Below are 24760 nucleotides of genomic sequence, written 5' to 3'. Positions count from 1 at the left end.
AAACATGTAAGAATAAATACACAATTCTTTATAAATAAATTCTAGTTTGTTGTTTTTGTTCTTTTGGTTCCTTCTCATATAAAATCCTGGTCTCCTCATCCCAAATTGGGTCAACTCTGAAAAGCTATGCTAGCTTCAGTGCTTGCCACTGTATGACCTGACACCTTTGTCCCCACCTTCTCCCTCTGCTCAATCCTGCTTCATTCTCTTCGCTCAATGGTACTGATCCTGAGAACACCCTAATAAACTTCCTACCCACCAACCTCCTTCTCAGAGTCTACTTCCAGGAAAACTGTTAACAAATGTCTTAAAATTTTATTGTATTAGTTATTGATGTTTCATAGTAGTACTGTATAATGGATAAGAGTCCACGTCCTAAATTAAAACCCGCGTTCCAGCATGTACTGTCTGTATGATCGTGGGCATAACCTCTACATGTCTCAGCATATTCATCTCCAACATAGGAATATTATGAGAATTTATCTCATAAAGTTGTTGTGAGGACTAAATCAATTAATATTTATAAAGTGCTTAAAATTGTTTCTGGCACAGAGTACACTGCTACTGCTCATGGCAAGTGACATAGTTTTCCATTAAAATACTATTCAGTAAATTATTATATAGATGATACAAAGATATACCAAACATTGTTAAGGTAGTATATTTTAAAAAATTGATATTTGGGGAGAATTTGAGAATGAAAATGTTGGAGAATAGTACAGTATATAAAGGGTAAGGGATATCAAAAAGAACAAGGTTGAATAATTTTAGATATAGGCATAAATGTAACCATAGACATATTTATTCTTTCATAAATGAACTTTTTTAGAAGCTGGTATTCACCAAGATACCAAAACTATTTAATAAATGAGTAATTTCATTTATAAAATTAAAACCATTTGTCTAATAATTGTTTTACTTAGAAAACAAATAGTTTTTGTAAGAAAAATGACTATTTTTTACATTTGTTTTTCAGAAATGTATTTCCTGGCATGTATTAGCAGTGTGCAAGATCTTGTTTCTTACAAAATTGAAGAAACCGACGAGTTCATCTTGGAGTTAACCTATTTTCAGCTATACAAATAATACTAATAGCCTATACTTGTATACAGTTTTAGTGTTTACAAATGTCTTCACATACACAATTGTCATTTTTCATCAACAAATCCCATTGGGTTTAAAGATGATTTTTATTTTTTATAGTGTCCAAAATGGAGTCCAGAGAGTATAGAAACTAGCCCAAGCTAACATAACAACGTATTCATGTAATAGTCAAAACCAGAACACAGATTCTCTGACTATAAGCCTAGTGCTCACTTCCCATGCCTTGGCCACCCTCCTAAGGTTCTAGATCTAATTTTATATCTACGTGTAGATTTATAAAGTAATACCTTAATCTCCAGTGCCACTGCTTAACATGTAATAATGCTAACCCTCCCTCCTTTTACAAATGTTACAGTCAGAGGACCTAAGAAGATGTTAGAGCTAAATTTTTTTCTCAAAGTTTAATCTTGATTTTGCCACAGTGACATTTGATTCCTTTCTACTAAAAAAGAAAAGGAACACTGCAAGTCTTATAAATTTGTTTTGTAGAAGCATGTCCTCTGAGATCACAATTCATCTATACTCTTGTCTCATTCCTGGTTACTCAACCTAATTAAATCTGTAGACAAGATTAAGTTTCAAAGTGAAGACCTGGCAGGTTAAAATTATTGACTGACAGAATGACTCTTTTTTCCCTCTTGTCTAGTTCTTGCCATCAGTTTTGAAAAACAGCAAAAGGAACAATGAACTTGCTAAAAACAAGACGAAGCATTCAACTATCTATAGCATAGTATGAAACTTGTTCCAAGGAAGAACATTTATAGAAATATATATTTCCTTAAAGGATTAAAAAAGGATATGAGTGCTTTCTCTTATGGGAAAAAATAGAGTCAATGACTAGAGTTCTAGCCTACATCAATATCTGATTACATATAGCTCAATTTTATTAAATAACTTTTTAAGTACAAAAAAATCCCCATAAAATACGTGAAAGAAGGTAATATGAGGAACGTTTACAGAAATTATTTTAATTCAAGTCCTTTTGTCATATATAGATTAAAATTTTGGCAAAGTTGAGTTGTCTAGGATAGTGAATAGAATGGCATCTACCATAAAATGAAGCAGCAGCATTCATATTTGAAGAGCATATATTAGTCTTATCAATTGTCACTGGGCCTCCATTTAATACCTAGCATATAATTTTGTTTGTCACATCATATGGTAAATTAGAGGGTGCAAGTTTAGAACTTTTCTGCTGAATCGGTTCATCAGAAAGTAATATTTACAAAGGTGTATTTCTTGGCTATATATACTTTTGAAATACATATCCCTTCCTCACTGTGGAAAAACACACAGTCTTAGAGAGGGAAAAAAGTCCTAGGAGACCCTATTATAAAGAAACCTCTGTTTAGTCTAGGATTACTCAAATTCATTTGAACATAGAACTTAGTTGTTTTTGTTCTTCTTCTTTTTTTTTTTTTAACAGCACACTTAGGTAAATACTAGTCAAAAATAAGACAAACCTTTCAGTTCTCAAATATTCACCAAGGAAATGCTCTATGTCAATGTAAGAAGACTTAGTTTTATGGGTACAAATGGTTTTTCTGGTACATGAGAGTATCCCTAGAGATGATTTTTTACAATATGGCCAATGGTAACCCAATGTCTCCAAAATACCAATAGAATTATAAGCAGCCAAGTTCCCATTTCTGTTATACTCTTAATGTTTATGTACTCCAAATCAGCAGAAAAACACCTAAGACTAATGTTATAACATGTAAAAATATAGAAACAAATGAAAAGTGTCTAGAAAATAAACAAAGTCTTTTAGAGATTTTATTATATAAAGCAGCAAGAAGCACATGATGAGCTGTCATATCTACTGCACAGGCAAAATGTGCATTGTTTATCAAAAAACAAGTCAGAGCAGAAACTAGAGAGATTAGTAAGGGATCTGGCAGAAAACTGGTTTAAATTTGAAAGACATTTGATGACAAAAATAAAAATATAAATTATAATTAATAAAGTATATTTAATTTCCTTTTTACAAGATAAAAATCTTAAAATGGAAACACAAATGTTGGTTGCTATGCTGCATAAAAGTTGCATTATATATAATTGCTAATTGAATTATTTAAAAGTACTGCTAGTGAAAGGTTTAATTTTTGTCATGCAAATATGAAATGTATTTATATTTGTAAATACTATATTTCAAAATATTGAGTAAATGAATCTTAAACATAAAGATGTAAGTGTCCCTAAAATTGTCTTTAAGTTTAAAATAATTGCCATTAAATAATTATTGAGTGTTTTTGAAACTTGATAAATTTATTATAATTTTTCCTGAACAGTTAAGTAGATGATAAGAGGAAATAAATAATTTAAAAGACACTAGAAAGAAAGAAATAAAAGAGAAAATGAAACTGTAGGAAATAAATAATTTAAAAGACACTAGAAAGAAAGAAATAGAAGAAAAAATGAAATTGGCACTGGCATAAGACCTGAAATACAGAGCCAAGGTACAGAATATACATGATCTGAGTTATTGGATAAGTCACATCACAAAAATAAATAGCAGCAAAATGATTGTTATTATTCAAAAAATTGGAAAGTGGCTAATTAAATGATGGCTATTAATAAAAATGGATTGTCATTAAATAGAAAAAAGCAAAATATGGATGAATTAAAGGAGTAAATAAAAAAGTTGCTTATCAACCTTTAACATTTTCCTCATTAGAAAAAAAGAGAAGAAAAAAATATATAGATGAATTTCCAGTTGATTTCACAATGTGGAAAGACACTGAAAGTGTAGAATCAATTGAAGAAATTTTGAAAAAGAAAATGTCTCATGCATCTAATCGATAAGGTCAGTTAAGTATAAGCAGACATATAATAGTTGCCACAAACATAACAAAGTTATTATTCGACATTAAAAGCAGTTTTCAATTGTTTTGATATTATAAACAATGCAATCACAAATGTATTTGTTCACATATAAACCATATTTTAATTATTTCTTTAAAAGGTCTCACCAGAATTGGCATAACTGGGTCAAAAGCATAATCATTTCAAAATTTCTTTATATACCTTACATAAGGTGTTTTCCAGAAATTATGTAGCAATTTATATTTCCACAAGCAATGTTTAATTGCTCTAATTTTACCATAGGCACATTAACATTGATAACCTCATTACGAAAAAAGAAAAAATATAGGCGGACATTGTTAAAAGCAACATGTTTTATTATTTGTGACATTGAACATATATTCAGCTATTATTTGATCATCTGTACTTTCTCATTTGTGAACTGCTGTTCACACTCCCTTAATGCATTGCAAAGAAATAGAAAGCAAAGACTTGAAGTCAGATGTGAGAAGGTTCAGCTCTACCATTAAGCAACTGTTTTGATTCTGTGTAAGTTATTTTCTATGAATTGCAAACTCTTTAATTCAGTGAGAATAATAACACCTACATCAGAGAGTTGTTGCATCAAATGAACCAAATTAATGAAATTTAGGATGCTAATATAAATTACCACGGTAAATATAAAAGTCACTAACCCATTTTCATTAAAATGTTAGTAGTAATTATTGACTTAAGTTAGTATTTTTGTATTAACTATGTTCAAATAATTCAGATTCTATCATATTTACCATGGCTATTATGTACTTTGTAATTTTAAAACATTATTACTTTTAAGCAAATTCATAACTTTTGAGCTATAGATTTTTAATCAGCTTCATTATATCCTAGATTTTTTTCCTTATAAATCAATATGCAGGTGGTATGGTTAATAAATAGAATAAATATATGAACATTATACAACAAATTTGCATGGAATCAGTAGATTTGCAAAGATACAATTATTTTTCATAAGTATCAGTAGTTTTAACACATTAGTTTTTAATGATTTTCTAAAATCTTTCTTGACTCACACAACCATGTATTAAGAGATGTGGTATTCGATCATTCAAAATTTCAAAGGTAAAGTATTTGGCAAGACTTATATGCTAAGGAATGCAAAACAATGGAAATCTAATGAATATATATAGATATAAAGATTACACTATTCATATTTTTCTACCAACTTACTAATATATGTTTCAAATTTTTAAATTATATTTTTAATTTGTATTAATATTTATTAAGAGAGTAAACATATACTTCACTATCTCTGAAATGTAACAGTACATAGAATGACAGATTATAAAGTAGAAACGTTGTACCTTGCATTTCACTCAGAGCACTAAGCCTGAAGGCAGAATTCTCATAGATGAAGCTATCCCAGCACTGGTCAATGACAAGATGTCTGGGCTGTCCCTGATCTAGTTAAAAAAATAAAGAGATATTACACTTTAACATCCATATTCAAGAAGAAAAATAGTAGTAGAGATGAAAATAGAATCAAAATTCTCCTCTAATGGGAAACTTTTAAAATGAGATTTATTTGAAGAATATATCCAACAGTATAAATGGTTTTCTTTATAATGTCAAAAAATAATGAAATCAGCTCATAAATTATTGGAACTTTAATATAAACTACCCGAATAACAGATATCATTGAGCGTCCGTTTGAGTCTGCTATCTAAAAATGGTTTGTAGTGCTTAATATAGTTGGCCCTCTGCATCTATGGGTTCCACATTCTTGGATTCAACCACTTGGCAGATTGAAAATATTTTTTTTTAAATGATTTCATCTATACTGAACATACACAGAATTTTCATTATTCCCTAAACAATATACCATAACAGCTATTTACATAGAATTTGCAATGTATTAAGTATTATAAGTAATCTAGAGCGTATTTAAAGTTTGCAAGAGCATGTGCTTAAGTTGACCTGGTCATGTGTCCTTGCTTGGTTACTGGGGTCCACAGACTCAATTCCCATCTTATGTTAGGGACTTGAGCAGCCAAAGATTTTGATATCCTTGGGGGCTCCTGGAACCAATCCTTCACTGATATTGAAGGATAATTGTGTGAATATATGTGCATAAATATAACATTTATGCAATATTAACAATAAGTATAAGACATAAACAAGCGTATATTCTCTATTAAAAAGATAAGCTCTGTTGACATTAAATACATGAGTTGATAGTGTTATGTGCTTGTATTTCAAATGTAAATATACATATCTTAAATGAAGCACTGAAAAATATTTACTATTAGAGATGCATGATAAAAGAAAAACGTTCTGAGACCATTGTGTAAAAACAGTGTTCCTAAAAGTGTAGTTTTCTGATAATCTGCACTAGAATCCTTTGTGACGGCAGGGCCTTACCTCAGATGTAATAAATGAGAAGGAATAAATAAATATGGACCTGGGGATCTGAATTTTCATAAACTCCCAATTTTTTCTTAACGAATTTTGGGAGTTATTAATGAAGAATCAAGAAAACGGATTCTAAATATTAAGATATCTAAACAGTATCTAAAAATAAAGCAATTGCAAGCAAGTAGAGTTCCCGATTACTTATCTGAGAAGGGATTATAACTATTCTACATCTACTTTTTTTAAGTACAAGAAAATTAGCTATTTGTTATAAACAACGCAAAATGAGACAAATAATTCAGTTAAACTAAGGTATAAAGAGACTATTAATGTATTTAATGTCCCAGATTTCTTACCCTGCAATCTCAAATCTCTCAATATAGTTTATTTATTAATTCAAATATTTAAAAAATTAAATGTCTGGACTTGAGAGAAATTTTGAGGTTTTGGGAGTTTTTCTTACACCTATGTATCACTCTTCTGTATAAAGTCATGTTCACTCTAATTGGCAATTTGCAATGATTGCTACATATTTAACATAAATATTTATTCAACTCTGGATGTATTATAGATAAGATCCGGACTGCCTCCAGGGACAAGATTTTCATAAATGAATTCTACCATGTGAAATGAAATACACTGGGTATTTCCTCCCTGTGCCCTGTAAGTGTGATTAACTTATCATAATTACGCTATATTGTGTGCTTTATTACTTTACTGTTGATGAAAACCATGGCCGTAATTAACCTAAAGTCAACAAGAACTCATCACAGTACTTTGCTTTCATTGATCAACTCTCAAAATGAAAGTTGATATCTGTAAAACCAATATATTATGTTAATTGATATGCGGACTTTTTTTAATGCTTCAATAAGCTACTGGTGTCTAAAACAGAATTCGCTTTTATTTAAACATTTGAATCAGATGACTAATATTGCATTTAAATTTGGATTAAATAAAAAGAGTGAAGAATTTCCAGATTATTGATATTTTAGTAGAAAAACAATCAAAGCAGCTACTTTGTATACACTAATTACTTCTTCATTCATTTATGCAACTTTTAGGTATATAATCTATTCGAGATGACAACATACAGAGTATCATATAAAATAAAAAACAATGAATATCACATATTTGGTATGTACATATATATATATATTTTCCAAATTGAGAGAAAGTTTTGTAATGTGCATACAGCAGTTTCCAGCACAAAACAGATGCTTAATAAATAGTCAGTGACTGAATATTTGACTTTTGCTGTATCAACATGTACGCCAAAATGGAAATATTTAAGAATGAATACAGTTGTGTATAGGTAACTCCTGACATTAAAAACCACAGAAACTTACAGGTTTGGAATATGGTTTTATAAGCTAAGGTGCCAACATCTAATGAAGATATATCCTTAAATTTGTACTATGTGTATATCAGGCCCTAATTTCTATTGTTTCAACCTAGGTTCTTGCTTCTTATTCATGGCGACTCTTTCTTTCTCTACCTTTGTTCCCAGCTGAGCATGGTGAAAACTTTGGAGATGGGGTCTCAGGTAGGGTACATAATTACTGATGAGAGAGGATTGTGGGAATTGAGTCTGTGGACCCCAGTAACCAAGCAAGGATACATGGCCAGGCCAAATAAGGTCAAGACAAAGTCCAAGTATGTGTGGATCAAGTAGAGTCAATGTCTGATGGTAGAGTGCAAAAGAGGAAGGAGAGACCAGAAGAACTGAGAAAATGTGAAAGGAGCTGTTATAGGAGCATTTCTTGGGTGATTTAAATGGAAGAAGACCTGTACCCTTGCAATTCAAGGGGAGGGAGCAAAGAGAGGGGCAAACAGGTGCCATACTTTAGATCGTGTCACTGTCTTTAAAGGTACTATCTGTGAGAAGATAACTTAGAGTTACAGTTAGGTAGTCCTAAAGAAGACAGTGAGACATAATAAGTTCAAGATCTATTTTACCACCTACTCATTGTATGGCTTTGGGGAATTTCTCAACCTGAGCTTCCACATCTGAAAAGGAGGAATACTGATCTCCAAGAGGTGTTTTGGGGACTGACTACAGTCATGTTTAAACAACTCAAGTGTGGTACACAATGAGATTGTAACAAACTCTAGTTTGCCAGGTTTTTGAAACCTTTTCTAAAATGTTTTGCTCCTCATAGAATTTATTAATGGTTTGTTTTGAAGACGTCTTTACAATCCTCAGACTGTTAAGGCCATCTCCTGCCTAGCCACTTGTTGAAGTTGATGTGGATTAAGATTTGTTTGGACTTCTAAAACGTGATCTTCTCTACACCTTGTCTTGCATAATGTTCAAGTGAAAGCTATTTCAAAAATTTTCCCTGTTCCTATTGCTCCAATTTGCACATCTTCTTGCCTAGAAACTGTTATTCCTAAACTGGGTAAGACAGGAGAAGTCTAAGAGAAGTTGAGAGCTACAATCCAGTGTATGAACAAAGCTTCAATTTCTGCTCCAAATAGCATAGCCATGATAATATTTAGCATGTGATTATTTTATGTTTTTGAGTTGGGATCTCATTCTTTCACCCAGACTGGAGTGGAGTGGCACAATCACAGCTCATTGCAGCGTCTATCTCCTGGTTTTGGGTGGTCTTCCCACCTCAGCCTTTTGAGTAGCTGGGACTACAGGCATGCACCACCATGCTCAGCTACTTTTTTTTTTTTTTTTTTACTTTAAAAAATTTTCTGTAGAGAAAAGGACTTGTTATGTTGCCCAGGTTGGTCTTGAACTCCTGAGCTCAAGCAGTCCTCCCACCTTGGTCTCCCAAAGTGCTGGGCTTACAAGTGTGAAGCAATGTGCCTGGGCGATGGAACTATTTTAAAATGGAGATAATCAAACACTCATTTGGAACACTAAAAATATCAGAATTATAGACAAGTCTTCAGAAACATTTCTTTACAGCATAGCATAGTTATTCGAAAAAAAGTAGTCTGGATGCATGAAATATTAAATATGTTTGCTAAAGAAACAGATTCTCTCCCACAGATTTTGGGAAAATTCCAAAACTTTATGGTGAGCTTTCCTGCTACCTGTGGTCATGGACTGTTCCATTGTTACTGGCTTAAATCTTTGGAGCTTTGCTTTTCAACTCCAATCTGTCCTCTCCCCATTCATATCCATTGTCCACAAATATTTCTAGAGTTAGTTTTTAAAAACACTGGTCATAAAGTACTGGAAATCTTTGAAAACTCTACCTAGAGGATAAAATTTCTCATAATAGTAATGAAATGTTTGGCAATATCCTGATATAATTCGCTATTTTTCCAAGAAACTAGCATTTTTAGAATTTCAGTCATTATCAACCTTTGGATTGTTTAATTCTTTAATGTATTTTTTGCTGCTGGTATCTTGGCTATCTCTATTTTTATTAGCTCTCCCAAATGTGATGTTCTTTTATATTCAAAAGATCTTTAACACTTTATATCTACTCTGTGTTGTCTCTAAGCTTTTGATTTTTTTTTTTTTTTTTGAGGTGGGTTCTCAGTAGCAGAGGCTGGAGTGCAGAGACAAGATCATGGCTCACCACAACCTCAGCCTCCTGGGCTCTGGTGATCCTCCCATCTCAGCATACTTGTAGTTGAGACTACAGGCTCACATCACCATGTCTGGCTAATTTTTTGATTTTTTTATAGAAATGAGGTCTGGCCACGTTGCCTAGGCTGGTCTCAAACTCCCGGTATCAAGCAATCCTGCCACTTCAAACTCCCAAGGGAATTACAGGTGTGAGCCACTGAGTCACTCACTACACCTGGCCAAGCTTTCAAAATTTTGATATTTTATTTATGGTACAGTCATTTAGCAGACAAGTATCAAAAGTCTACTCTGTCTTATTTGCCATACAAGTGACTAATACACAGACTCCGCCCACAAAATTCTTACGAATATTGTGGAATTGTGGAAAGAACAAATAGTAGCTGCAATAAGTATGGCAAATATTTAAATAAAGATGCACAGTCTGTCATGCTATCCAGCAGGAGAAGTAATTATTCCAGGTTTGGCTTGGTAGGAGCAGGGGGAAGAGAGAGAGACAGAGATAGAGAGAGAGAGAGAGAGAGAGAGAGAGACAGAGATAGAGAGACAGAGAGATGAGAGAGAGAGAGAGAGACAGAGAGAATGCTATTAAATCCCTCCCTCACACCAACAAGTAACCATTTGGTAAGGAATTAAAAGTTTTTCTATTTGTCGTGAATAGTACTAAGGTAGAAAAGCCCTGATCTTTATGGAATCCAATGTTTATTAGGCTCAGGAGTCAAACTGAGTTCAGATCCCGATTCCACTTGGAAAGTCTCTGTATGATTCCGGGTAATTTATCCATTCTTCACTTTTTTCTTTATAAAATGGTGATAATTATTAATGAATCAAATATTTATCATCAGAATTAAATACTCAGAACAGTATCTGTATACGGTAACAGTAAATGAATGCTAATATTGTCATATATTATAAACATAGCATTATTGCATGTGAATACATATCTGTGATTTTCAAATCACAAAATTAAATAAATTTTGCCAGAAGAAAAGAAGTTTGCTATACGTAAAATTGTCTAAGAGGATTCTTTGAATTCTGTAGCATCTCTACAAAAATGTACATTTTCTCTTAAAAGATAGAGAGTACATAGTCTTATGAAATAATTAAAGGCTTTTACATATATTTAAGTGAGAAAGTATCAGTTTAGTACCTTTTGTAGTGAACATATTTTGCATATATGTTAAATATTTTATTCTGCTTATCAGTCATGTTTTTCTATAGACCTTCAACAATTCAGACCAAATTGTGAGGCTTAGTCACTAAGGAATATCAGTAGAGGGATATATGTAGATAATGCCCAGAAAGCATTCACAAAAAGTAGATGACAGAGAGAGAAATCAGATAACTGGCAAAGAGAAAGAAGGAACTTTTAAATATAGGATACAGAGACAGAGAAAGAGAGAGAAGATATCAAAGGTCCTTCATTTTTCTTTGCCCCTACCTTATCTCCTCAGGTTTTAGGAACAAGGGGGGGAAACTAAGAGACTGAACATTTACTCGAGAGAGTGCATTCACTTAAAAAGAGACCGTTTTGAGTTGCAAAAGACTGATAAACTTTTAATTGGCAAGTTTACTGTTTTTTTCTTTTTCTGTTCTATAGCATAAATAATTTTAGATCAATTTTAGAAAACTAAGAAGCCACACATTACTTTACAATTTATTTTTAACTTTAAAGTCTTGTTCCAAACATGTTCTTAAAGCACTTTCATGGTTATGAAGCCATTTGGCTGTACCTGCCATAAAAATCTCATTCCCTGGAATGATCTATTGATTGCCTTGTGTGCTCTCACACGAGAAATTCTGATCCCTACAATTGGTACAAACTTCACAAATACAATTTTTTTTGGTTCCTATATAAATTTATGGTTTAAATCCCAGCCAAATGTAATACCTTTTATATTTAAACCTGATCAGCTTCAATTTTCCTTTTCTCCAGCAAGTTATTCCAAACCACCATTCCACGTCTCAAATTCCCTAAAATATCTCCTTTCCTCAGTGGATGAAAATGTAAACAGGACTGCTCTTAATTCCAAAATCCTTCCACTACCTACCAGTTTACCTACGTTCACATTTGTTTTATCTTATCCTCACCTGTCCAAAGGAAGAAGTGTCCCTCCTTTTCCTGGCTCTTCAATCTACCTCTACTCTGATCCCAGTCCTCCCAGAGCCTTAGCCCATTTGTTAAATTTTAGCTCCTTTATACTTTTAACTCTGGCTCACAGAAACTGCCAGGGGAAGGATATACTCATTACAAAATATACTCATTCTGATTCTGATTCTGATTCAGGCACCTAATATCAATTAAAAAACCTGATCTCAAACCAGGCAAAGTGGGGACAAAAGGGAGGGCCAAACTTTACCTATATGATGGCCACTTGTATACCTAATCCTGAATTGTATCCAACATCTTTAAAAAAAAAGCTCTGGCTCAACTCTGGTTTCTTCCTTCTGCTTAGACATATGCTCAAGTCTTTTCCATTTTACATTGTTGACTTCCTTGAGCCAGTGATCAACTGTTTGCTAGACATGGTATACCTCCCCTCATCACAGTCAAACTTCTTATGTGGAAATTTTACATGAGATAGCACTGCTTTCTTAATTTTTAAATTATTTTCTGCTACGAGCATGAATAAATTATCAGAAATGATCAAAACCCCAACAGATAAAAGATAAGTGTTCAGCTTCAGCATTAATACAAAAAATAGTAAATTTGCAATGACAATAAGATACAATTTCCCCCCAATCAAATAGATGGGGATCAAAGAATGTTATTTCTTAAAGCTTACAGGGTTCAGAAAAATATGTAATATCTATAATATGCTTTTGATGGCAGCATAAATTGCAATGGTATAATTATTCTGGAGGGTAAGTTGGTCATTCATAGCAAAAATCTTAACTAACATATGTATAGTTTTAACCAAAAAGTTGCACAAGTGGTAGTTTTAGTCAAAGTAGTAATTATAGTTGAAAAGATAGATTGGTAATGTCCAATATTAGATTGAAAATGTGTTTCAAAAAACTCATGATGGAATAATTTTCATTTAGGACACACATTATTCTGTCACTTAATACAAAGTGATCAAAGTCTTTAAATAATCTAATATAAAAGCATGCATCTTCAATATGACATGAAAAAAAGGATAAGGATGGTTAAAGCCAAAATTTAATCCAAATACACTGTTTCTTTATTAAGAAAAAGCAGAAAGGAAACAAAATCATAACACAAGAGTTTCTATAAACTTTTGAGGAATAAGCATTAGCATATTTGAGTAACATAATAAGAATCTTACAAATCTACTAATTTACATATTTGGATTTACAGATAAAATTGGAAGAACACTTATGAACTGTGATTTCAGTCAAGATACTTCATTTCTCAAATCTCATGTTTTCTTTTTTATAAAATAACGCTCTTCAGCTAATGAATCTCTAAAGTTTCCATAAGCTCAAAAATGTTTTAATTCTATGATGAAATAAATTTGATAAATATCTATAAAATAACATGCAAACTATAATAAAAACAACTTACTTGTTAGAATGATATTGACTAAAACATCTTCCTTGGTGGGATTTTTGAAAGTTATAACAACAGATGACTGAAGACCAATGTATGCAGTTAGTCTTTCTGTATCTAGAGGCTGGGGGAATTTTCCTATTCCAGCGAGGTAGACTTTCCATTCATTAAACTGTTTGAAGATAAACATCAATAACATATGGTACTGACTGTGCATATTTTACAGCACTTAATAGATGCACATAAAATGTGAGCAGATAAGAAAAGCTTTGTTGTTAATATTTAACATGCATTATTTTATTTTTTATTTCTTTTCCAAATTGCTTTTGATTTTACTGAATCAAAAACTATGTGTTTTTACACTGAAACAGAAGAGGGCAAAAAAGCAATATTCAAATATCAAATATACTTTAATACATATACCATATAACAATGCATAGCAAAATAAAAGAGACACTTTAATGGAAAACCTTGTGTTTTTGTTCAAGGTTTTTTTCTTTTTCTTTTTAATAAACTTGTCTAACAAACTTGGTAACAAACATTACACTTAGTTTCCAAAATCTTAGGGTGAATTTCAAATGAAATTCAGATAGCTACTACATGAAAGCAAAGAAAGTGGGGCACAGATTGAAGTCCTATTAAAAAGAAAGTATGAGCAATTGCATGCTATATTATTTATCCCCATCAGCTAGACAGTGCATTTTGTTACCACATGATATGGATGAATGGATCAGAAAGTACGTGAAGGAGACTGAATGTGGCTATTTTTTTTATTTAATTTTTTTATTTTAAAGGTGTGGGGTACAATTCAGGGTTAGGTATACAAATGTTCATTATGCATGTACGCTTGTTTATAAGGGTGGTTATTATTTTTACCTGAGTTTCAAAAGCCTGCAACGTTCTGTTTGAAACTCTTCTCTGTATTCTTTTAGAATAAAAGTCTCTTCAGAATACAGCGAACTGTGACTCGTTTCTGGGTATCTTAAAGTTACGTATCAACATTTTGCTAAGGTCACTGAGGAAAAACTAAAAATGACTTAGTTTATAATTTTTCAAACTATATAGATATTTACAACCTTAAATTTAGAAAGAAAAGGAATGTGACAACACAACGGGTACCTAGTCGACTACCAGTGGGAGTAAAGGCCAGCTAGAAAAGCCCAAAACTTTACCTGCATGCAGCTTACTTATGTAGTAAATCCTCACTTGTACCCCACAACTCTATAATAAATAAAAAAAATTTAAAAAATAAAAGAAAAACTTGTTTCCAGATTGTTTCAAATTAGAAGAGTTGTTGACAGGAAATCCACAAAATGCTGTCTCTTAGTAGAGAGGATTAAAAGCACATTTTATCTGAATATTATCTTCAAATGGTTATATTATTTATTAGTCACAGGTACTACCAGCTTAATATAAGCTCACTACATTTTCACTTATAATGTCCTCACTTGATTTCACATAATTAACTGACTGAAGTCAATCATCAGGGTTCAATTACATTAGCAATTAATTTAAGTAAATTATCTACTATTTGGCTATTTTTAAAATAAATCTTAGATGGCAGGAATCAGGTTACTTTCAACTATTGGGAATGAGTCAAATGACAAAAAGAAGGTCATGTTTTCATGTTTCCTCAAGTGGCCTGGAATACTGGCATGTCTATGTTAAATCATATCCCACCGTTACTGAACACTGAAATCCAACAGTTTTCTGAGTATTGATTAAATATCCACATGGGTTAAGAGAGGGAAATTAAAGAGTCACCCAGTGGACATACACATTTAAAAAATAAGAAACAGTTTCAGCCCATATTTATCTCAAGCTTCTTCTAAAGGACAGTAAAACTTTTAAAAATACAATTCTGATATTTCTGAAAGATAAAACAAGTGAAGGCAAAAGATAGTAAATCTGGCTTGTACAATGAGCAGAGCTCCGGAGAATTAAAGGTTGCTAAGCATCAACAGAACTTTCTGTAGACACAGGCTGCAAAGATCATAGACTCATGCTGGGTTACAAAACGACTCTGATCTTACATCTTCTTTATTTTTGCTATTCTGACCTTTGAATGAAACGAGTCACACAATCAAGCATGAATCACAGAAACAAGGCAATTATTTGAAAATAAAAATGAAACAGCTGAAAACGAAGAAAGAAAATCTCATAACATAATATTTGAGACTAAAGAGAGGTTCCAATTACCACATTTACTGTTTTCTACTGCTTCTCTTATTCTGTTTTGCAATAGCATAATCTGATTTAGAGACTGGTTTTATAATAAGTTTATGGTATTGCAGTTGTCATACCCTAATCAAATTAATCACAGGATTAAAAATCTACACAAACAACTTGAGACTAAAGTTAGATTTTATATGTATATGTGTGTGTGTGTGTGTGTGTGTGTGTGTGTGTGTGTGTGTGTATACACTAAAGTTGGATTTTATATATATAATACCATATGTATGGTATTTTTTTTATTATGCAGAGCTTTTCACATGGATTGAAATCAGAAACAAATGAAGTAGATCATAAACCATTGCCATTTTTTTTAGTTCAGCAAAGTGGTACAATTAAAGAGTAAAATGTATCCTATAAAAACTGTCATTAGTTGATTTTAGATTAATCAGCTACTCAGTTGTGTGTCAGTTCAGATAGATTTAATCAGTTAAATCAAGAGAGGGAAAGAAGTCTATATGGGTTGTACTCTGATGGTAAAAAGTTATCTCAAACTCTTAGAAAAATAAGCTCTAAAGTTTATTTTTAAAAGATACTTTCTTTAGATGCCTGCTCATACATAATGCATATTGCATTTTTTCAAAAGTTCATTCAATTAATACTTTATGATGAACTAGTTTTGCTTGCAAATGATGTCAACTGGATGAATTAAATAAAGAGGAAGATTTGAGTGATTCAAGGATAAAAAGGGCAAGAAAAATCACAAAGGTTAGAGCAATATGTTGAAAAGGTTGAAGGGGTCTGGACCTAGTAGCTGAAAGGATAAATTATTGATTGAAGTCTAATCATGGATGAATCCTTAGAGATTTGCTACTACTTGGAAGGAGATACTCAGAGTGACTGAAATCAAGCACCGGTGTTTGACTGATATAAGAAAGGTCTGACTTGATTATTTACTAGTTTGAGTCCTTTTTTTGTTTGATAAAGAATTTAACGTTCAACTTTTAGGCTATGATTTTTTAAAGCTATTAAGACACAGAACTGATCATGCCCCTGCTGACTGGCAAGACTATCCTTGAATAGATACACTTTCCACCAGAAATTCAAGCAACTAAATTGCCCCCAATAATTAAGACAAAGGGGTTCTAACTCTGCTATGAAGCAATCACTTAAAAGATCACCCTTGTTAAAATTATTTGTCTAAAAGAAAAATAATCTCCATTTTTCCTTTTCCTTCTGTATAAGAAAGAATAGTGTTTGCCTCCTTGAATATTTTTGAGAATCAGGCATATTCCCATGGTATTTGTTTTAGGTCATGTATAAGTTAGTTATTGCAATATTTGGAAACTATAACAGCCTCAAAAATTTTTTTGTAAAAATACATTAAAATTTTCTGGAAAAAAAGGTGTTAGAGTCACCCACAGGCCCTGCACTGACATAAAGACCCCTGTATTATGTTTGATTCCACTGCCCCTCAGATGGCAGGGTTGTGTAAGGTTCTTAATATCTTTTAGGATATAAAGTACATCCCTCCATTTACATTCCTCCTCATCAACATTAGAAGGAATGAAAAGAATATAAATGTAAAAAGTTATGTGAAAATTTCACTAGCAGTAAGAGAGTTAAAATTACTTGGCAAACTGTAGGTAGCTGTGAAAAGCAGCCATGAAGCCAAGTTGAATCCAAATGTTCAGGGTCCTGGTCTCAGCTCAACCTTTTTCTAGCTGCATCATCTTAATTTTTTGTGTCTCAGATTCCTGATCCATAAAGTAGGATTGAGAATACTTCCTTTCTAGAACTGTAGTGAGAATGAATTGAGATAATCCTTAGAATGACATGTAGCACATTTAGAGATGCTCAAAAAATGCTTAACTATTGTTGTTCAAAACCATTAATATTCAGAAACACTGTACAGATGAAAGGAAGTGGAACGAATAACAATATTTGCAAGATTTCACTCTCTACATTTTTATATATAGGTTTATAGAAACTGAGAAGTAAAACTCAAGTCTGAAAGTTAACATAAATGCCAGCAATTTGACATTAACATTAAAAAAATCTATGTTTTAAACAGGGGTATATATTCTCCTTCATTCAAGTGAGCTATGGATTTAAAAATACCTTCTTTAGATGTCTGCACATACATAATGCATATTGTATTTTCAAAAGTTTAATTGATGACTTGCAATGAAGTTGTTTTACTTGCAAAAGATGTTAATTGCATGGATTAGATTTATTATTTTAGTGTTTATTAAAGGATATAATTAATTTGATCTGGTGCAAGACTATTCTATCATACCTGAGTACCGTAGAAGTTAATACAAGCTTGATGACCAGTTCTTCCAAGGGCAGAAGGATAAAAGCGAACTGGTAACTCTGTGGTGGAGTGAGGAGTTATGATCAGCTGTGTAAATTCAGGAAGAAGCAAAAAAGAAACAAGAATTAACTCGCATTTGAGCTGGCATCTTTGTGGGTTAGGTAGATGCAGGGTTGATTGTGTGATTAATGTGTTACCTTACACCTTGCCTGTTCTCAGTATGACTGCTTCTTGAATATTGGCAAAAGGGCCCATGGTAAGTGATGTTTAGTGGTGCTCACACCATGTTCTAATCTTAGACAATCACCACATGGAGGTACTTACCGTGTCAAAGTCAGAATTAATTTTCAAAGTGAAATTAAAGTCCCCAATACAATAAATATGCATTTAATTTAAGAGCCCATAGCCTATTCATCCGGTGGTGCATTTCAAATTACCGAGAACCTAATTTGTAGCCTTGGCAAGTACATGAAGAAGTACATGTCAAAAGAAATGAACTGTTTCTAAGCATAGATGTAAGACATGCTTCTTCAATGTGCAATGGTTTCCTCTTCGTTCTATCTTATATACATTCAAGGTGTGACCTGTTGTAATAATTTGAGCTTGCACAGTATTAGTTTGAATTACCTCTTTAGACATTTCTCACAATATAAGGAGGGCTTGAGAATACTATGTAACTAAAATACTACACTGGAAATAATATATTTAATATCAATACTTACAGAATAATAGAATGAGTGACACATGTCTGCAAAGAAGTCTATTATTATTCACTAATACTTTTGCAAGATAATCTTTGAAAAAATTGCAATTTAGCAGTATCATTCAATATTTGCAGTAGTTGAATGCTCGATAAACTCTGATGATGACAATGAAATTCAAATGCAAATTAATTTTTTATTTAGAAGAGAGTCACCCTTTTATTATAAATTTGTAGTTTATCTATGGCCAATATTTTTATCTCAGGTTGACTCCTCTTTCATACCTTGAATATTCTGGAGTTATCAGTTAATATATACTTTAGGAGTATAAATTAATTTAAATATCAGTCTTAGCAAAAAAAAGATAAGTAAAATTGCATTTCACATATACTTCAAAATTAGCAAATATGAAAAATATAATTTGTGCTCTGGATAGATACATCGCATATTTATCTCTATATATTTTTATTTATTATCATTATCATTAATGTGAGCTATTTGTTTTATAACATATATTTTCTCATATATAATTTTTGAGTCGTTTCCTAATATTATAGTTAATTGCATATTCAATATTCAATAGTGTTTGAGAAATGAAGAAAAGAATGACTACACTAGAAAGTTAAAGCAGAGTTTATATTCTTAGGTAATGTAAGGTGGCATCTGCAATATATTGCACTTATTTTTCCTTGTACCACAAATCAGACTCCTCTCTAAAAGTAGAGGTACAAAGAATATAAAAATAACACTCTAGTGAGGAATTTCAGTAATATATAAACTATAACCTGAACAGCATGCTTTATACAATTTATGTAAAATTTGGTGTTGATACAGGCATGTGTGTACATTTTAATCCAATCTCTCTAAGATTAAAGCATATATACTAATTTTAGCAATATAATAATTAATGATTTTTTTTGTCAGAGTCTCACTCTGTCGCCCAGGTTGGAGTGCTGTGGCATGCTCACGGCCACCGCAACCTCGACTTGCTAGGCTCAGGCAATTCTTCTACCTCAGCCTTCCAAGAAGCTGGAACCAAAGGCATGCACCACCATGCCCCGCTAATTTTTTGATTTATTGTACAGATGAGGTCTCGCCAAGTTGCCCAGGTTGGTTTCAAACCTGTGGGCTCAGTCAATCCTCTTACCTCGGCCTCCCAAAGTCTTGGCATGAGCCACTGCACCTGGCTATTAGTGATTTTTTATTTGATACACTATGGTAGTTAAGAACTAATTTTATATCATGATATTATTAGTTGGCAACCAATGATTGACAAGAGACAAGTGTTAAGATATAAATAAAGAAATCAACATGTGTATTTCTTAATCATTTAACGATAATAGTAAAAGCCTTTAAATATTGTATCTACTAGCCGGACTTTATATAGTTTATTGTGAGGTTCCTTAATAAAATAATCTATTGTAACTATAATTTTGAAGTTCACTAGAAAGTATGTGATTTGGCATTTACTGTAAATAATTGGCGTACTATACTTTGGAAACATCGACAGCCCTGCTAAACTAAGGATCTTGTTTTGTAACTTAGGGGAAGGAGAAAAGTGATTTAAGCCCATTGACTGGTCCTAGCCTCTGCCAGGACCCAGGGATTAAAAAAAAAAAGTGGGGCTGACAAAGCAAGGGGGGACATAGCTATTAGTATTGTCTGAAAGTTTGTGTGTGTGGCTGGGTGAAGGATGAGAGTGGGCAAGAATTCAAGAAGAGCTAGAAAAGAACTAGTTTTTTGACCCTGGAAAAATATATCAGTTGAGTTAAAAATCATACTACTGGAAACTATTACAAAAGTTAGTTATTAAAATGGTCATAAGGAAAACACAACCAGTTTAGTAATCAGTGATAACAAGCATGACTCTAGCATATATCATTTCAAAAATTTATATTATAAAATATTGTCTTATTAATAAATTAAAATTCAGAGACAGATGCATATAAAGGACAATCCTATTTTAAATTTTAGGAAATTGACTCTTTATTAATAATTCAATGAAAATACTCCACCAGTGTCCCAAAGTCAGAATTAGAAAATGCTCTGGTAACAGTAGATTTCATGGCTTTCTGAATGTACTTACTTGTGTTTTTTTGTTAATATCCAGGACAAAATTTTCAGGATTACTGTTTGTTGCTTGTAATTCTAAGGTTTCATGTGTAGGATTAACTAAGGGAATGGTCTGAGTGACATACCTGTGAGAAAATAAACAAAGCTAGTAAATATGCTGGTATTCATAAATTTGCTTAACGATTCCATAAATTTGATAACCATTATGATTGAAATGTGTCACTCCAAAATATATGTTGAAATCCTAACTAAACCCCAGTGCCTCAGAATGTGATGTTAAGGTCGCTGCATAGCCGGGTTCGGTGGCTCAACCTGTAATCCTGCGCCTTTTGGGAGGCTGAGGTGAGTGGATTGCCTGAGCCCGAGGGTTCGAGACCCGCCTGGGCAGTGAGACCTCATCTCTACAATAAATCAAAAAATCAGCCGGGCGTGGTAGCGCATGCCTGTAATTCCGGCTACTCGGAAGGCTGAGGCAGAAGGATCGCCGGAGCCCAACGGGTCGAGGCTGCGGCTGCGGTGGCCGAGAGCGGACACTGCACTCCAGTCTGGGTGACCGAGTGAGACTCCAACTCAAAAAAAAAAAAAGGTCGCTGCATATGTAATTAGTTAAGATGAGGTCTTACTGGACTAAGGTGGGCCCCTAACCTGATATGATTGGTATCCTTATAAGAAGACCAGGTGAAAACACACAATAAGATGGACGTATGACAATGGAAGTAGAGACTGGAGTGATGTATATACAAGTCAAGGAAAGCCAAGGATTGCTGGCAGGCACCAGCAGCTAAAAAAAGGCAAGTATTCTCCCTTACAGGTTTCAGAAAGAGCATGGTCCTGCTGGCACCTTGATTTTAGACTACCAGCCTTCAGAACTACAAGACAATAAATTTATGTTGTCCTAAGGCACCTTATTTATGGTGTCCATTATGGCAAATAATTTGATGACTATTTTGAGTTTCAAAATAAGAATAATCATGTATGAACTAATGATACTTTGCTAAATTAAATAATTCTTGATTCTCTATTTTATTTTTGAGCCCAAATGTAATTCCATATTGGATATTGGAATATATTCCAGTTTCAGAAGTAATGTTTAACCCATTGTTTTATAACTGCTAAATTAAGCCAAAGAGCTAGCACAGTCTAGAAGTAATAAAAGAATAATAAATTCACAAAGTTTTCATTTATAACATTAACAAGTTACAAATTGATTATGAGTAAATGCCAAAAAAATCAAGAGGATTCATAATTCTCAATCAACAATCATTTCTAATGTTTTCAATATACAGCATTCAAATTGTCATCTTGCATTATCTTTCTGTAATGTTGAAGTACAATGCTAAAATACAATAATTTTATCTACGTACAGTTTTTCTTAAATCTTTCTTTACCGTCTCTTGCTTATAATACAAGCTAATTAGGATCAAAATATGTAGGTATTAAATATCTAATAAAAACTATAGAATCACTGCCACAGATGTATTATTAATTTTCACAATGTTATGGTCCTATGATAGAATATAATTAACAATATGTGATAAGCAGAATTCAGTTCATTCATTCAAATTAAGAATCATTTTCTTGATTCTTATATAATATATGTAAATGGTGATTCACCTTTTAGAAAAGAGAATGTTATATTTCAGTTTTATTATTCTAGATGACAAGAGTAACAACTCTGTGAATCATGAATTTATTCTTTCACTGATAACAAATGAAAAAAATATGAAAATAACCAAAATGTAATTAATTGTTATAAATTAAATCCATTAAAAATCATGACAGTCTTCCCATTATTTTTTGATAAACATTTACTTTGTGTTTACGCAGAAAGCCAATTTCTCAAGTTTTCTCATAGGTAATGCCTTAAAAAAATGAATGAAATATTTTCACACTAGATTTCTGTACTACTGTAAGAAAAATTGTTCAAATATAATTCAGAAGCAAATTGATACAAAACTCTGTGAGTTTCAGCTGCATTAGGTGACTTATATTTCAACTCCTAACCCCAAGTTTTCAACTTTTCTCTTAACTAGATTAGTTTCAAACACAGCTTGTGATTAATCGAAATTGAAAAGTGTTTGTGTTTGACACCCTTGCATTTGTTTCAATAATCAAGTTGCAAGTATGTGTTTTGATTTGGTTAGTAAATATCCTATGAAACATATCAATATGCAGATGATCAATTTTCCTATTTGTGTTTACTGGGTTTCCATGTGACTTATATTATTACCATAAAAACTTAAAAAAGAGAAAAAGGGAGGTTGTTCATGATTTTGTAAATTCAATTTATCATCTTTCTAAAATTGTATGTACGTCTTTGGAATTGACTTCAAATATAATCAGTCTTTAAATATCATGCTGAGGCAGGTTAATTAACTGTACATGGTGTGGCACTAGTTCCATTTATATTTGCATGTAGCAAGTACACTTTTCAGATATCTGTGATTTGACATATTTATACTTTTTTTCCTTTTTTAATTTTTAAAATTTATTTATTTTTTATTTGTTTATTTTTTGAGTTGGAGTTTCACTCTGTCGCCCAGACTGGAGTGCAGTGGCTGCTCCCGGCCACCGCAGCCTCGACCTGCTGGGTTCTGGCGATCCTTCCGCCTCAGCCTTCCCAGTAGCCGGAATTACAGGCGCATGCTACCACGCCCGGCTAATTTTTTTGATTTATTGTAGAGATGAGGTCTCGCTGCCCAGGCGGGTCTTGAACCCGCGGGCTCAGGCAATCCACTCACCTTAGCCTTCCAAAGGCGCGGGATTACAGGCTGAGCCACCGAGTCCGGCTTTTTTCCTTTTTTTAGATTCAGGAGATACACATGTGTACTCGCTAAATGGACATATTGTGTAGTGGTGAGGATTCTTTTTAGAAGGTCTCTATCTGTCTTATTCTTACTCTCTCAGTGCTGATTAAGCAACAAAACTCAATGGCCATAGAAAAGTAAAATAAAAACAGTCTAATGGAAAGAATACAGAAACTGAGAAAATTAACAACATTTTGTTAGCTCTTAAAAAAGCTAATTTTTGACAAGCTCTTGGGTATTCAAATCTTAAGGAATCAAAACAGATTTTCAGGCCAACTTTGTCCTACATAGTATGTATTATTGTATATATTCTTACTATTGGTGCTTTTACTTTCATCTCCACTTACCACTAGGTTTGTTGATACTTACTTGATCTTCCATCAAAATTGAATATATATATATATATGTAATGAGCAACAATTAATCCATGCTTATTCTCAAATATAATTTGCAGAAAACTAATGTTTTTCCAAAGTGGATCCACATTCAGTTACAATGAGTCATAGTTGCTCATGTTAATCAATGTAAGAACTAAGATCCATATCCTCCTGTTTCATTTTATTAATATGCAAAATAATTGTAATATGTGGAGAAACCTATGGTTTCAAATCAGTACTGACTGAGGTTCACTATATAGTAAGTTTACTCCCCTCACATGTGGAAAATATAAAAAAAATATCATCTGTACTACTAGTGGTAGCTGAAATGAGGCTGGACAACAGGTTCTGGACAGAATAGGAAGGGATTCACATACTATGCTAAGGTACTTTACTTTTTTTTAAGACAGTAAAGTGGCCAGGAGTGGTTTTGTTTGTTTGTTTCTTAAGTAGAAATATGACATACTCAAATATATTTATGCTAGAAAAATCTTTTTGGCAGCTTGTTGGAAAATGAACTGCAGTGAGAAAAGAGTGGAGACATGGAAGCTACTTATAATTATTATGGTATGATAATTCAGGCAAGAGATAATGAGGATCTGAGAGGAGGCAAGAGCTTCCAGAGGAATTTTACTGGGAGGAGAGACGGAATTGGTGAAAGTATGTGTTTAGAAGGAGGAGTGACAAGGGGAAGGAAGTCCTATATAGATCTATAGGGCATATGGCTAGATGGCCCATTGGTGAATTGTCAAATTAATTCAATATATAGCATTCAGCATAATATTTTAAAATGGAAACTAGACACAAAATGTCACATTTGTATGATTTCATTTTTATGTGATATCTAAAATAGATAAAAGGCAGAAAGCAATTTAGTGCTTGCCAGGGTCTGTGGGGAGAGGACAGGTTGTAATGACTGTTTTGTTTT

At 32.6% G+C, this 24760-nt stretch overlaps 1 protein-coding gene across 1 annotated transcript in view; it reads right to left on the bottom strand.

The window, feature by feature from the left end:
- LOC103255770 (cilia- and flagella-associated protein 47) overlaps positions 1 to 24760 on the bottom strand; it is a gene marked incomplete at its 5' end in the record, with an annotated part of 291791 nt that overhangs the window by 97907 nt on the left and 169124 nt on the right. Inside the window, 4 exons of the mRNA XM_021710301.1 lie at positions 5271 to 5369; positions 13401 to 13557; positions 17857 to 17961; positions 20662 to 20773. Coding sequence (XP_021565976.1) covers positions 5271 to 5369; positions 13401 to 13557; positions 17857 to 17961; positions 20662 to 20773 — 473 coding nt within the window. The remainder of the gene's footprint in view (positions 1 to 5270; positions 5370 to 13400; positions 13558 to 17856; positions 17962 to 20661; positions 20774 to 24760) is intronic.

Source organism: Carlito syrichta, unplaced genomic scaffold (genome assembly GCF_000164805.1).
Source record: "Carlito syrichta isolate Samal-C Ts95f unplaced genomic scaffold, Tarsius_syrichta-2.0.1 Scaffold288410, whole genome shotgun sequence".
Lineage (NCBI taxonomy): Eukaryota > Metazoa > Chordata > Mammalia > Primates > Tarsiidae > Carlito > Carlito syrichta.
Note: the sequence above shows the minus strand (reverse complement) of the source record. Positions and strands in the feature narration are given on the sequence as shown.